Source organism: Acomys minous, assembly GCF_964271855.1.
Source record: "Acomys minous genome assembly, chromosome: 9".
NCBI classification, from domain to species: Eukaryota; Metazoa; Chordata; class Mammalia; order Rodentia; family Muridae; genus Acomys; species Acomys minous.
Genome location: NC_140490.1, coordinates 76,578,176 through 76,594,358, shown reverse-complemented (window position 1 = coordinate 76,594,358; position 16,183 = coordinate 76,578,176). Strand labels below are relative to the sequence as shown.

Below are 16,183 nucleotides of genomic sequence, written 5' to 3'. Positions count from 1 at the left end.
TCCAGGACAAAAACGAAAATCCACCTCAGTTCCTACAGAGCCTTCCAGAAGCCCTCTTAGGATACACTAACCTAGACACCGAATACAGAGGGCAGACAACTCCTGATGAGCTGCTTCTTTTCCCAGAGTTACCCTGACATTAGGACTAAAAAGGTTGGAGAGAGGACCCCTGACTCCATAAATGGAAGTCTTAGCACTGGCCTTTAAGGTGTACCATGGGAGAGATGAGAAAGCCCGTAAACAAAAGTAGCAGATGCTGCCTACAGCTGTCCGGCAGCAACTACCCAAGCTCCCTTGCCTCCTAGAGCTAAGGGACCACCAGGTTCTTGTTTCAAGTGTGCAAAGGAAGGCCACTGGGCCCGGACTTGCCCAGATCCCCACAGGCCACCCCACAGGCCTATGCCCAAAGTGCCACCAAGAGGGACATTGGTCTGTAGACTGCCCCTGTGTCCCCTGTGCCACCAGGACATGGCTCCCAAATCACCCTCCAGCTGATATAGTAGGCTTGGCCACGGATGACTGAGGGTGCCTGGGTTCCCGAGGCCCGACCATTGCCATCTCTAGTGGGGAGCCACGGGTAGTCATTACTGTATTAGGGTGGCCCATGTCCCTCCTTGTGGACACCGGTGCCACTTCCTGGGTTCTGAAGGAGTTCTGGGGGCCTACCTCTCCTTCTCATTTCCCTATTGTCAGGGTAGGGGGACAGCCTTGCCAACCTTGCCAAACTCTATCACCTAATTGCATTTTTAGAGGTGCTCCTCTCACCCACTCCTTTTTGGTGATGCCAGTTTGCCCTGTCCCCTTATTGGGAAGGGACCTTCTAGTTAAACTGGGAGCCATTATATCTTTTGCTCTCCCAATCTTCCTAACCCCAACCTTGCCTACAGCCTCAGTCTTCCTTCTCCTAAGCACCCACCCTACTAGTTTTAAAAAACAGTTTCCTCTGTCAGACTCTCAGGTGGACCCCCAAGTCTGGGATGTCCAGAACCCCTCTATCACTAGACTCCATCCCACTGTGGTCAGTATGGTACCCAACCCCAATATCCACTCAGTCTGAAGAGCCTCTGGGGACTCAAGCCTACTGTATCTGAACTCTTATAAAAAAAAAAACCTCCTCTGCCCCACTTCCTCTCCTTTTAATACTCCTATACTCCCAGTTAAGAAGTCCAATGGAACTTACTGCCTGGTTCAAGACCTCCGACTTCTCAACTCCGCTGTGGTCCCACTCCACCAACCCTGCAGGGACTTCCTACTTCTCAGTCCTGGATCTCATGGATGCATTTTCCATTCCCCTTGATGTTCAGTCACAAAACCTCTTTGCTTTCACCTGGACTGACCCTGTCACCCACTTCTCTGCGCTGCTAACCTGGACTGTCTTGCCTCAAGGATTCGGAGACAGCCCCCACCTGTTTGGTCAGGCTTTAGCCTCTGAATTACTCTCCTTATCTTTTTCTACCTCTAAGCTTCTGCAGTATGTAGATGACCTTCTCCTCTATAGCCCATCCTTATGAGTTAGCAAAACTAACACCTCTGCTCTCCTAAATGTCTTATCTAGCTGTGGCTGCAGTCTCACCTTCTACGGTCCAACCCACACAGCCGTTAGCTTAGATAGAAAGCACCTGATCCAGTCCTTAGCTTGTCCCTCCACTAAAGAGGCCATTTTGACTTTCTTAGGGATGGCTTGTTTCTCATGTTCCTGGATCCCTTCCTTTTCCCTTCTCACCCAGCCCCTCTATGAGGCAGCCCAAGGCTCCCTACAGGAACCCCTTCTCAAATCTGTCACCAAGCCCTTTCATAGACTCCAAAAGGCCATTCTTCAGGCACCAGCTTTACATCTCCCAGGCCTAACCGGCCTGTTCTTTCTCTATGTAACAGAAAAGGAGGGTTATGCCCTTGGAGTGCTAGGTCACCAGCTGGGTCCTTTCTTGGCACCTGTAGCATATCTGTCACAGAAACCGGACCTCACCACCCAAGGATGGGCACCTTGCATATGCGCCTTAGCTGCTGCTGAGCTCCTTATTCGTGAATCAAATAAACCTAACATTTTGGTCACCCATTACAGTTTTTTCTTCTCATAACCTGGCTAATCTTTTAAAGGCTTACAAACGCTCCTTCCCTCTAGGGTTCTCTCCCTCCAGGTGGCGCTACTAAAGGACTCTGCACTTTCCTTCTAACCATGCCCGCCTCTTGCCTCTTCTCTCTAATCTCCTCCCCCAACCTGATGCCAACTATCTCCCTTCTCATTGGTGCATTGAAACCTTGGAGGAACTTTTTCCCCACTCTTCACACACACAGGAGGGCCCTGACTGACAGCCCTTACTCACGCCTTCCAATTGGCACAGGGACGATCCTTAAATGTTTACATTGACTCCAACTATGCCTTTCATAATCTCTTGTCCCGTGCTGCCATCTGGAAAGAGTGAGGATTACTAACAAGAAAGGGAGGATCTGTAACTAATGCAGACCAGATTTTGGCCATGCGAGAAGCCTGCCTTCTTCCCACAGCTGTGGAATTGTCCACTGTCGGTCACACCAGAGTGACAATTCCATAATCTCCAAAGCAAACAGCTGGGCTGACGAGGCAGCTAGGGCTGCGGCCCTTGGAGGCCTAAATTCATCTCACCCACCTCTAGAAATCCTCACACTGCAACCCACACACCCCCCTCTCACCTCCCGATGCTCGTTAAATTCTGCCCTATCTACACCAACTTTTTTATCCTAATAGTCAAGCCTTATCTAACTTTGTTATCACCTACAGCCTACTCCTGAGGAGGTAAACTTCTAAAAGACTATTACTACCTCCTGTAAGACCTGTCAGATGGCAAACCCCAACTCCAGGCATTGTAACGCCCCATTCCCTACTCAGCAGGCTAGGGGCTCCCTTCCTGGGCTGACTGGCAACTTGATTTTACCCACCTGCCCACAGTCAAACATGCCGGTGTCTCCTGGTTCTGGTGGATACTTTTTCAGGATGGGTGGAGGCCTTTCCCACTACTAACAAAAGGGCTCAGATAGTTTCTGACTGTCTCCTTCGTGAGATCCCTCACTTCGGAGTCCTCGCCTCCCTCCAGCCAGACCAGGGCCCTGAGTTCGCCTCTTAGGTGTCCCAGACCTTATCTAAAGCCTTCAACATTCCTTGGCATGTTCATATCCCATACCACCCTCAGTCCTCAGGAAAGATAGAACGAACTAACCGATCTTTAAAAAATATTCTTATCAAACCGTCACAGGAACTTTGCCTTGACTGGATAAAACTCCTGCCATTTGCTCTTCCTAAGAAACCTGTTTCTATTTCACCCTTTGAGCTCATGTGTGGACAACTGGTCCTAACTCGTGGTTTCTCACCTAAACCCTCATCCCTCCCTGACCATCCACTCTCCCCCTTACTCTGTCATCTCTGCTCCCTACTATGGGACTTTACTGCCCACTGCCTACCAAGCCCACAAACTAACCCCTGCCCATCTCCTGTCAACATTGGAGACTTCTCTCTCCTCTGGACCAATGTCCCTCAGCTCTTTCCCCTAAATGGCAGGGGCCCTTCAAGGTAATTCTGCTAACCTAGGTTTTCTTTTCTTTTTTTAAATTTTATTAATTTATTCAGATTACAACTCAATTGCCATGCCATCACTTGTATCCTCCCATTCCTTCCTCCCTCCTACCCGCTTTCCCCTCCTCTAGGTCTAAGACCATGGGGGACCTCCTCCCCCACTATATGGTCATAGGCTATCAAGTCTTATCTTGGTAACCTGCTTATTCTTTCTTTGAGTGCCACCAGGCCTCCCCACCAAGGAGAGGTGGTCAAATATGGAGCTCTAGAGTTCATGTCAAAGTCAGTCCCCGCTTTCCACATAACTGGGGAGAATGTCCTGTCCATTGGGTAGATCACCCAATGGATAGAAGGTTTTCCCCTCTGGATTCACCTATCTCATCTCAAGCCTTTTAAAGCCCTTCTTCAAGATAATGCCCCTTCTTGCCTATCAACTCCAACAGGGGCCTGATCCCTTAAGCTCCAGAGGATGTGGAGACCAACTGCCGTGCCTCCTACTCCAGAAGAATGAAGCTTCACTCCAGCAGCCCTGTTGGACTCTTCTAGATTGGATTTTTCCTCCTCTCCCTCTTGTTCGTTTCCGTCCAGGGCAACAGTTACGTTTGGAGATTTGTTTGAGGTTCAAGAAACCCTCATTCACAACAAACAGTCTCTCCAAATAAGGTCAGGAAATTGCTCTGTGAAAGGCCGTCAAAAGCCAATTGAAATCTCCATCACCCCCACATCTGTCCCTCCTCTCTTATTTGATAGGATTTTTGTTTGCTTCTTCTTTGATTGACCAAACAGAAAGTCATTGCAGGGAAGGGCCAGACACTCATGGGGATCCCCTTATTGGTCATGCCGGACCCACAGGCCAGCACAGAAGCAGTTCCTTCACTTTCACAGCAAGACCCGTGGGATCCCAGACAGGAAACAGGCATCACTGGTAAACGCTACCTCCACTACACACTGAATTTCTGAGAAGTACAATTCATATCCAGAGAAAATATGCCCCAATCACCCAGGCTTATGACATGGAGAAGGTGGAGAGAATGATTAAACACTCCTCCAAGGTCATTGCCTCTCTGACATGCCCTTTCCTAAACAATACAAACCTGTCTTATTCTAGACTCTGACCTCGGCCTACAAGTTCCTTAATGTCACTCAGCCTGGCCACTTTGCAGATTGCTGGCCGTGTGTCCCTCCTTGTAGCAGCTCAGAACTGCTACTGACAGCGTCTCCAGCTACCCTGTCAGATAACTTCACCTTACCATTTATTTATTATTTATTCATTAGCTTCCCTAACTCTGGTGTTGCCATGACCCCCTACCTCTTTCGTATCTCCCTCTTTGGAGTGGCAAGCTGTTTCAAGGCATCTGGGACACACTCTGTAGGGGCATTAAGTTCTCTCAACTGCAATAAAACTGTAACCCTGGATGCCTCATCTCAGCCCCAATGCCCTACTGCTCACAGCATCTCAGTTCTTTATGGTCCTCGGACTGTCACCATCTACCTGCTGGCTGGTCAGGGACTTGCACACTGGTGCGTCTCTTCTGTGAGTTGGGGGCAATACATGAAGAAGAGCTCTTGCCAATCCCTGTGGTGGACTCAAAAGCTGCCCATCAGGATAAGGGAGCAGTTGAAATCTTGCCCCTCCTAGCTGTTTCAGGAATCACTGCCGGTATCGGAACTGGAATAGCAGGACTGGCAATTTCACTAACTCTGTATTATCAGCTTTCTTCTCAGTTTATCCAGGACCTCCAGCAAGTGGCTCACACAATATTAACTCTCCAGGGACAAATTGACTGTTTGGCAACAGTGGTACTCCAGAATCAAGGGGACTAGATCGCCTCACAGCTGGAAAGGGTGGTCTTTGTCTCTTCCTCCAAGAGGAATGCTGCTTCTACGTCAGGCAGCCGGGTATAGTAAAAGATAAAACTCAACAACTTTAGACAGATCTCCAGAAGCAAAGAGAACAGCGGGAGGCTTCTAACCCCTGGACCTTTGAGAATTCCATATGGACATGGATTCTACCCTTCCTGACTCCTCCTCTGCTCATTTTTCTGATCTTGCTGTTCGCATCCTGCTTTCTTAACTTCTCTACATTCCTCCAACACCAGATACAAAAGATCTCTAACCAAACCTTTAATCAGTTGCTTTTACAGGGTTATCAGCCTTTGACCATAGAACGGAATGCTGATGACAATCAAATATACCCTGATGGTGAGGATCAGCCACATCCTGAGAGAGACCACACCCCTAGTCAGAAGGAAGTAGTTGATGAGCAAAGCTCCACCCACATTCCCCTCCTCACCATCACTCCCTTTCTGGTTCTTCTTTTCTTTTACAATAAGCAAAAGTGAGGAATGTTAGTAATTAGGCAGCGGTACAGCCATCCCGAAGACCCTGAGTACCATGGGGAAACAGGAAACCTCAGAGCCACCTTAAAACATGTCCCTGTCATCAGAAGCACATTACCATCAGAATTAACGTTCACTGCCAGCCGCCAGAATTCAGGTTCCCCTAAGTTACCTGTGCGCTTTCTGCACGTGCCGCATGCGCCAGGTCACTTTATAGAGGGGGCTCACCTCATCCTCGCTCTCTCTCTTCCTCGCATCTCCCCAGAGACCATCTCTGTAAACCCTTCCAATAAAGCCTCCTACATGTATCTGCCGTGTGCTGTGGTTTGTATATCTATCACGTAGTTACACCACGCAAACTCTAACAACGGCTTTCCTGATCCTCAACCTTTCTGAGATTACTGATTTATGTAATCGCAATATTCATGCTTTAATTTTGGGTTTTTAAATCTTGTAAAATATGTGTCCTCTAAGATACGTGACAATTGCAAATAAAGTCCTTTAGGATACTGAAATTCCATCTGGTTCCCAATACAGTAGGGAGAGTCTTGTGATACTTTTTAGGCAAAAGCCACACCCTTTATCAACTTGGACACAGTTATTGACGATGGATTGTCTATCATGTTTCTCCTCCCCAGAAGGGTAGGGCTTACACCTCTCAGGGGACAGTTATGTCAGGAAAAAGGGACTGGGGACAGCAGTGTCAAGATTAGCATAGGAAAGAAGCTAGACCAGATTCCCTTCCCTACCTGCACTGCATACAATAGAGCATGTCTGAAAACAACAACAACAAAACCAACCCGAATGGGTGATATACAAATGTGGGCCACTGGGTGTTATGTAAATAAACTATCTACATACGGTGACTAACCTCATGTTTCAGTCCGAGTTCTTTCTTTTTTTAATAGCATTGTTGTTATTTCTAACCATGTGTTTCAGGTCCAATTCTTTGCCCTGGGTCATAAGAGCCTAAAAATTTCATGAGATCTCCTGAAACTCAGATCTATACCTGTATTGGTTCAGTGTTATGATTCGAGAGAGTGTAGTACAGTGCTGTGATCTGGACTTTGCTCTTGGTGCAAATTGTAAAGAAGGTATGTTTAAAATGCTTGTTCTCTTGAAAATGATGCTTTGTGAAGCGTCATTTGCAGGACGGTTGTTTGACAAAGTGACCCTGAACTTCAGACTTTGTACAACAGAGTGCTCAGTGTTTGCTCTCCTGAGTAGCCTTGTTTAACATCCATCTTTAGATTTTTGGTTTGATTTTTATTTCCACATTTTAGGTGTAAGAGCCATTTGAATTTTTCCCAAGCCTCTTTACAGGGCCTGTTGATATGAAAATACTTCTTGGGGTGCTGCCTTTGTTATGCTAATGGAACAAACTTCCAGGAGCTGAGACTTGAGCTCAGTGGTAGGAAAGTGGGCTAACATATGCTAGGATTGGGCTAGATCCCAGCACTGAAGAGACAGACAGACAGACAGACAGAGCCAGAAGGGTGGGGCTTGAGAATCCTCTATGGTGACTGCTCTAGGGAAATAACAAGCCTATGCCATCTTAGTCACCTTCTAGGAAGGATTTTTACTATCTCCTTTCAAGGGTTAATTCTGAAAACTGAGGCTAGAAAGTCCTTGCTGCTGGTTTACAAATGAGATAGCTAGATTGATTTTTTTTTAAAAAAAGGTTTAAAATAAAAGAATATGATCTTAATTTGTCTCATAGTGTCACAATTATATGGTTCAAATCTGTTCAAGGGTGTGATAAGTTGACAGTGTCTTACCTTATAAACTATGCACTCTTCTTGAAATCTGTTAAACTGTGTATCTGGGTTAACTGAATACATCTTTAGCATCTTATGCTAAAGTACACTGGATATTATAGACCATTAAAGACATGCAATCTTTGAAGCAAGTAATTTATAGTGACACCAAACATCTAAAAATAGTTTACTGAAAGTACTGTTTATTTATACAAAACATCATCTGCTGAGCTGTAAGACAATACCTTGTTAAATTACAAAAGTCCATATTTGTTACATAGATTTTTTAATAAGGATTTTCTTCTAAAATAGTTTCTAGAAATAAAATAATTGTAGGCATCTGTTTTGGTCTGAAAAGTCATAGGTTATGGAAACAAGGACTTATAAATCCTGAAGGGTCTCACTGAACTCCAACATCCACCAGTGTCCATCGGTGAGCCCACTGGGAGTGACCTCGCTAGCCTCTTAACCCTTCTGCTCATCCCTGGGTATGCCTGCTAGGAGCTTATGCACATGTTGAGATATATTTAAGAGACATTATGGCACCCACTCCTCAAAGACTCCTATTATAAAATATTCTCATCATAAGCTTAGGTTAGAAACTTAGACAGACAGACAGACAGACAGGCATGCACACACACACACACATGCACACACACATGCTCATGCCTCATGGCATACATAAAAATCATGCATCACCCACATTCCACAGCAGCTCTCCTGGAAGGACCAAAACTTCAAGTTAGCCTAGAAAGCTTTGCACCCCTGCCCCACCCCCACCCAATCTTCCTAGGAGCTGTGCCTTTCTCAGCAGCCATTTTGGTCCTGTGCTTCCTCCTTCCACCTTCCCTGAGCCCTGTAAGGACTGCAGATTCAGGCACGGAGAGGTGGTACTTACTAGTGCTATGGATCTTTTTTTCTCCCCTAAACATGAGGAAAACAAACAAGAAACCCTGCCCCTTTGCACTTTTAATGTGTATGGCAATCTGGGAAAAAAGACCAGAATCTTCATGAAGGCAGGGTGCTTGCTTATCTGGCCAACCTAACCACATGGGCCTTTTTAGTGTCTTGTAAAAAGGAGACATTGCTCTTCCCAGGTCAAATAAATAGCTTCACAAACGCCTGTAGTAAGGATTTGTATACTAGTATAGAAGGCCTTGGTCTTTGGAGACACAATGAAAGTATCCAACTCAAACCCAGGATAAATAGCCCAGAGGATCGGGGCCTCAGACCAGTGTTCTAACCCTCTAGCGTGTTCCACTCAGTTCAACAGGGATGTCTGAGTGTGACAGAACTGGGGATGCTCTAAAGGGAAGGAAGGCTTGAGGACTTTTCACCAGCTGAGAGGGGTGCTTCCTGCACTCAGGAGTCCCCCAGTTTTTGTCTCTACCCCCTCGTACTTCACGTTACAGTACAGAATTGGAATTTTATCCTAAAGGAAAAAAAGACTAATATTTTATTTTGAACTCATCTGGCTAGCTAATGGGAGCTTTGGCCAAAGGATGGAAAGATTTCTACTTGCTCCTACTCTTTGCACAAGTGAAGAGAAACGGGATCTAAGAGGAAGGTAGGAGAAACACAGATGGATTAATTGCTCAAAATCTCATTAACCATTTACTGAGTATACTGACTGTCCCAGATAAGGAACATGTTTCTTAATATCTCAGCAGGCACCCACAGATGTGACAAGGTGGTAGAGAGACTCTTCACATAAAGTACTGTATTGTTGTCAACGGAGTAAGAACAGAGCTGTTACCCAAGGAAAGGAAGAAAATGTCTTGTTTCTTAATAGGCGAGGTGAGTCCTTTAGAAAATGGAGGTTATCTCAGGAGGGCACCTTCCTGTTTATCACTTAAAAGGGGAAAAATAAGGAAAACAGACTTTACCTGAAAGTCTGCGTAACAAATTTCACATTTCAATGTTTTTTGCTTCTACCAGGTGTCTAACTGACCCTATCGGTTTAGGCTCTGCAACTTTAGACCTAAGTTTTCTGTTTAGTTTCTAGGAAGTGTCGTGACTTTAGAAGTACAGAGTTTGGATCAAGGTTGCTTAGTGCTGTAGAAGAAATAATCATGTTAAGAGTCTAACTAAAAAAACTGGAAAACTGAGGCCTCAGTCTTTAGCAGGACGGGACAGCACTAGGACACCAGAGATCACGGGGCAGAAAGTCCGCTTAGCTTCTGGGGGACAAAGAAGACAGAATATAGGCAATGGCACCAGCTGCACAGGACTCTGGCTGCAGCAGGACAATAAATATAAATTAAAGCTATAAAAATCTTTGATTTTCATATCCAATTTTATATATGGCTGCATGTATATATGTATTGTCTATTGTGAAAGTGTTTTTGTATTGTTATGTGATACCAAGTTGCCTTATAAAATGAGTGGTCACATAAACTAAAATTGTTAAATTAACTCAAATTCTTTTTACTTCACAATGGAAGTTTTAGAGTAGCCCTTACAGGCTAAGCTTAGCCAAGAGCCCCAGTATATCAATCAAGCAGATAGCTCACTTTCCTAGGTTTCTACTCTGAAACATGTAGCTATCCAGCATTGTGGTGAACTACAGCAAGTGCAGGAACACTGATAGAGGAATCTTGGCCAAAAGTATATGCATCTTTGGATGCTTGGTGATACCTTCTCAGAGTGGAGATAGGTCTGCTCTGCTTGATGAAATAACTGAATTATTATTATTTGTAACATGATCTCTCCATTTCGAGTCATCATTGCATTAAAAACATCTTAAATACAGGCTGCTTATACCTGAGAACTGCTGAAAGACTGAAATTTTCTCTTCAAAAGCTGAGGCGGTGGCTCAGAGGTTAAGAGCATTCACTCTTACAGAGGACGCAGAATTGGTTCTCAGCACCCATGTGACAGCTCACAACCACCTGTAGCCAACTCCAGGCCCTTCTTCTGGCTGTTCCAGGCTCCTGAACACACATGGTGTCTGTAAAACTCATACAGATTCTCACACATACACATAAATATAAGTATTTTTTGAAAGATCATGGCCGGGCGTGGTGGCGCACGCTTTTAATCCCAGCACTCAGGAGGCAGAGGCAGGCGGATCGCTGTGAGTTCAAGGCCAGCCTGCTCTACAAAGTGAGTCCAGGACAGCCAAGGCCACACAGAGAAACCCTGTCTCAAAAAACCAAAAAAAAAAAAAAAAAAAATCATGAAAAACTCTCTTAAAACAACAAAAAACAGTCTTAGCTTATTAAATGCACAAATAAATCCTATTTATAAAAGTATTCGTAGTTGTAACATTACTTTGTGTTTTTATTCTCTTCACTGTTTCTTTCAGTGACTATAGTTGGTGACTATAATCTCATTTCCCTTTTAAATCTATTCCATCATTAATTACTTTCTGGGATGTGTTTGTGCTACATACTCAATACATAACCATCAGTATTTATTTTTTTTCAGTTCAAGGGTACTCACTCCTGAGGAAGCACTAGGGTGAATCTCTGGTGTAATATAGGGTCACGCTTTCCTGGCTTTTAGACTTTGGGGAACCATTGGTTACTACAGTGATGTTGTTACTCATGGTTGGACCCTGTGTTTTTAACCTCTTGGAGAAACTGAAATCTTTTGTAATGTAGCAGTTACAGAATAAATTCTTTATGATACAGAGATTCCAGTATAGCAACCCAAACAGTCCATTCTAGCCACTAGATAGACTGGAGAGAGCTTTATGGTCCTTATAAAGTAAGGTCCGCACATCGCAGGCGCAAGAAGTAGATCTAAGTAGATATCATTCATCGGTTCCCCAAGACACTCTGGAACCATAGCTCCTGGGGATGGCTTACGGCAGGACAATAAAGAGTGCAGTACAAAGGGCCTTACAAGAATGGTGCTAAAATTAATAGGCTAAAGAAATCATTGTGCAGAGAAGATTGCAACTTATGCCCTACCTTCGCAGGCAACACATGCTAAGAAAGCTGGCAGTGTGCAGACAAGCACAGCAGCCCCAGCTGTCTGTAAATAAGTCATTGAGTCTCAACTGTCTCTGCTGCTCTGGGTCACTTTCCACTCTTGGAAGTGTACTGTTTCTTAATAAACGGTTTCTTCTAGAACTGTGTGTCTCTGCTAAATGCTGTGTTCTAGACAAAAGAAGCTAGTGTCCCGGTGGCAGCCCTCCTCACCCAACTTCCTTACTCACTGACACCAGAACTAAGAGTAGAGTGCCCTCTAACAGGAGAGACACCTCAAGATGCCAGTAGATGTTTTTAAAGGCTTCTCAATGTAGCATTTTACAGCCAAGGAGTAAGCGCAACCAATGCTCAGCGGGGACTAAAAGGATTGGTGTGTTGTGCAATAGGGAAAACTTAGCCGAAGTTAATCTCTTTCTAAATGAGGGAGACTGGGAAGAACGCTGAACGGAAGGACCAGGATAAGGCCTCTGGTGAACTCTGATATGGTAAGGTCACAGGGGAGGTGGAATAACAGATAGTCTCAGTAAGAAAGGGGCTACTTAGAGTCACTATGCTCAGCCTGTCCCTGCATGTTTAGCAGTAAAGGCTTAAGGATAAATTCAGAGCTTCCTAATCATAATATAATGTGCTCATTGTCATGACGCTCTAATGAAGAAAGTGGCCCTCTGTATGAGATAGCAGCAAAGCTCTGTGTCAGAAGAAAGCTGCCTTGCTGTGTGTGTGTGTGTGTGTGTATGTGTGTGTGTGTGTGTGTAGCCTCATATTCCTGCTAGCATCACAAACCATCACACATTGAACATCAAGGGCCTTTACTCTTCTTCCTACATGGTTAATTCAAGAACTAGCTAAATATTCAAATGAATGAGCTTAGGAAATTTCTGAAGCACTATGCAATGTAAGCGTTTATGCATTTCCTAAACAAAGTTCACTTAGCATCTGACTGTGGAACTATTACCAAAGCAATTCAAGGATCCATCAGTTAGGGATTCCAACTCAGACACGTGGACCACACTTGAAGCACTGCTTCTCACTCACCAACTGAGACTTTGCAGCATCCATTCCCACCTGAGTAGCTCAGCTCTTTCTCATATGAAGCAGGAACAATAATATCATCTCCCTCTTATGAAATGAGCTCACAGGAAAAAAAAACATGCAGTGCAAATTATGGCACATGGTGACTAGAAACTGTGAGCTGCAATTCCTGAAAACCAAGGCTACTACCAAAGGAAATGACTGCCTTGAGTGACCATCCTCTGAGCCAAGCAACCAGCATCTGGGGGACTCACTCATACCCCTCTACCTTGGAAGAGATCATCCCACTCATTCTTGTTGATGGTTTAAACTCCAACAGAGAGGGGGAGAGGGGGCCCTGAGATTCTCATGAGGGTATCCAGGTGCTCCCTACTTGGCAACTCAAGTGGCATGGGAGAGGGCCAGAGTCTGTAGAGGCCAGAGAGACTAGAGGAATCAGGCTCCATCTAGGCTGGTAAGGGGAGGCCTGTCCTCCTGCTGGACAGGGCTTTTCAGGTGCAGCCTGTTGGAGAAGGAGTGCTCACACTCCTGTGAGCAACCCCTCACCGAGGCTCTATAAGGAAGCCCAATAAACTCATTAGTTTCCCAGAGTGAAGATTGCAGAATCAAGCCTGGCTTATCATTGGGACCTTAGGAGAGGGGAGAGACATTGGTTAGTTTCTACCTGGGAAAGGATTTTTAGTAACAACGACACAGGAAAAGGAAAAGGAGGGCATTTGGCAGGAATTCTGAGAGATGTTGGTTGAAGCCTTCCGTGAAAAGCCTCTTAGAAACAAGAACAAGGGGCTCATTCTATTTGCTCTATATTCTCCCAGAGTCTCTGACTCTGAGAAAAGAAAGTGCATTGTTCTTATCTCAAGGCATATAGCCAGTATCCACATTAACTGTTGCATAATTACCTAAGCCCTAGTGAAGCTCTTGAATATATCTTTGAAGGGACCACCACAGAGCAATTGATTCCACATAAAAATTTACTGGTGACAATGGTACATACACATCACACAAGAAAGACTTGACATGCAAATAACATCATTTCAAAATGGAGCACAGTGGGATTCTTGGGAGATGCAGGTCATGGAAGGGGTGGGTGATAGATCTCAAATGTTGAGACTGCACTTGAGAAAATTCTGGGCTGGGCAACGTCAATAGCTCCTGGGCTCAGGCACATTCCATTATGAGTGGAAGGGATTATAATGGAATGACATGGATGGTTTCTTATAATCAGAAAAGCACACTGACCTTCACACTACACAGGTGCAGCAGCATAATGAACCACCACGTGTATGCGCATCAATTCCTGGGAAAGAGTCCAACGAGGTTAACTTAGCTTGTATCCCAAGCAAAGAAAAACAGTGACATTACCCACACAGAGGAATATGCCCCACTCCCACCAACATCCTTTGCTTAGGAAAGAAAGACATGTAAAAGGAAAAAATTCACATTAACACTTGTGATTATTTTGACTAAATAGGTAAAATATTACAAATAATATGTTATGCCATAAATAACTTAATTTTTGATTTTAACAATTAACTTTAAGAACTAAAAATTATTTTTTAAAAAAGCTATGTTTCCTCTTTCTAATCAACAGAGTTGGTCTCTTGGGGGTGATTTACAAGAAAGGGAAAGTTTTGTCTGCCTAGTCCTTTAATAAAGTCCTTTAATAAAACTGCATTAAAGATCCTCAGATATGTGCTACTCACAAGTATTCCTCATCACAAAGGAATTGTGTGTAGGATATTAAACGGCTAAACACATCATCTCAGCACCTTTACTTGTTCGGGCATCTGTCAGATAGAAGAGGTTAACTAGGAAGGGCTGTGTACAGGGACTTTGCAGTAACATCCTATCATTACAAAAGTCCAGAGTCCAGGTAACAGCCTAGAGTCATCTCAGATGGGATCCTTAGTCAGGGAACTGATAAGATAAGACTGAGACCTACAGAGCATGTCTGCGAGGGATTGATTTGGATTGCTAACGTTAAGGAGGGTCCAGCATATTGTGGGTGGTACCATTTCCTGGGCATGGGTCCTGGACTGTATAAGAAAGCTAGCTTTTCAGGAGCCTGCGAGCAAGCCTGCAAGTGGCATTCCTCTGTGGTTCTCATGTCAAGCTCCTGCTCCAGTGGCTGTCATGACTTCTCTTAATGAGGGACTATACGCTGTAGCTGAAGTAAACCTATGTCTTTCCTAAGTTGTCATTGGGTCAGAGTGGTTTATCAGAGCAACATAAGCAAACTGGAACAACTATAAAGTGAAAAAGGGGGACTCAGCCCATCGTGGGCCATACCCGACCCTAGACAGGTGGTCCTAGGCTATGTAAGAGAGCTAGTTAAACTTGAGCTTATTAATGAAGCAGCAAGCAATGCCCTCTATGTTTTCTGCTTCAAGTTCATGCTTGAGTTCCTGCCATAACTTCCTTAAGTGACAGAGTGGCGGTTTGAATGTCAGCCCCCATAGGCTCATATATTTGTATGGTCAGTCAGCAGAGGATGAAACTGTTTGGGAAGGATTGGTAGGCGTGGCCTGGTTGGAGGAGGCGTGTCACTGGAGGAGAGCTTTAAGGTTTTAGGAGCTGGTGCCAGGACCAGTGTCACTCACTCTGCCTGCTGCCTGTAGATCAGGGTACTAATCTCTCAGCCTCTGCTCTAACACCATGAGTGTCTGCTTCCCTCCATGGTGCTCATGGAATAACCCTCTGAAACTGTAAACAGCCCCCCCACCCCGAAGTAAATGCTTCCTAAGACTTGCCTTGGCCGTGGCATCTTTTCACAACAATAGAACAGTGACTAACACAGACTATAACCTGTAAACTGAAATAATCCCATTTCCCCATTAAGTTGCTGTTGGTCAGATTGTTTCTTTCACAGCACCAGAAGATAAAATATAACAGAAATTGGAACCACAAGTGAGGTGTTGCTGTGATGCACCTGACCGTTTGGGCTATTTTGTTGGAAGATTGTGGAAATATTTGGAACTTTGGTCTGGAAAAGCCATTGAATACTGATTGTGTGCGCACACACACACACACACACACACACACACACACACACACACACACACACACATACACACACACACACACACACACACACCAGGGTCCATGCAAAAGGAACAACAAAACAGCTCTAGAACTCATGGAATGCAGCCCGCCGCTTAGCAAACCCACCATGGGTATGTCTTGGTGAGGCATAACCCTGAGAACTACGTGTCCTGAGGACTTTGTGCTGTTATGGAGCATAGCTCTGCTTGTTACCTTTGTGGTCCTTACAATCCCCTTAATATGTGAATTGTGTGAGCACTATAAAGGTGGTGGGCAATATTATTGGCATATGCAATAACAATGCTTGATCTCTTTTAGACATTGTTGCTGGAGCAGATTAATGATTCAACTACCATCTCTGAAAACAATCTGCAGATGTAGATTACTAACAATGATCATTACCCTTAGAAAGAATTTAAAAAAATAGATTGTTCAGCAAGGTTAGGTAAAGATGTTTTTGCTAGTGGCTCTGCCATAGACAGTCTTGGGGAAAAATAAATTGTTCAGCAAAGTAAGGTAAAGATGTTT

General features: G+C 44.6%; 1 protein-coding gene across 6 annotated transcripts in view; it reads right to left on the bottom strand.

The window, feature by feature from the left end:
• HECW1 (HECT, C2 and WW domain containing E3 ubiquitin protein ligase 1) overlaps positions 1–16,183 on the bottom strand; it is a 320,240-nt gene that overhangs the window by 209,058 nt on the left and 94,999 nt on the right. For 2 of the 6 annotated variants that reach the window (XM_084794159.1, XM_084794160.1), the window contains exon 2: positions 13,853–13,910. The exons of the other annotated variants lie outside the window; for them this stretch is intronic. In XM_084794159.1, the coding sequence (XP_084650285.1) occupies positions 13,853–13,879 (27 nt within the window). In that variant the 5' untranslated portion in view covers positions 13,880–13,910. The remainder of the gene's footprint in view (positions 1–13,852; positions 13,911–16,183) is intronic. 6 annotated transcript variants of the gene reach the window in all.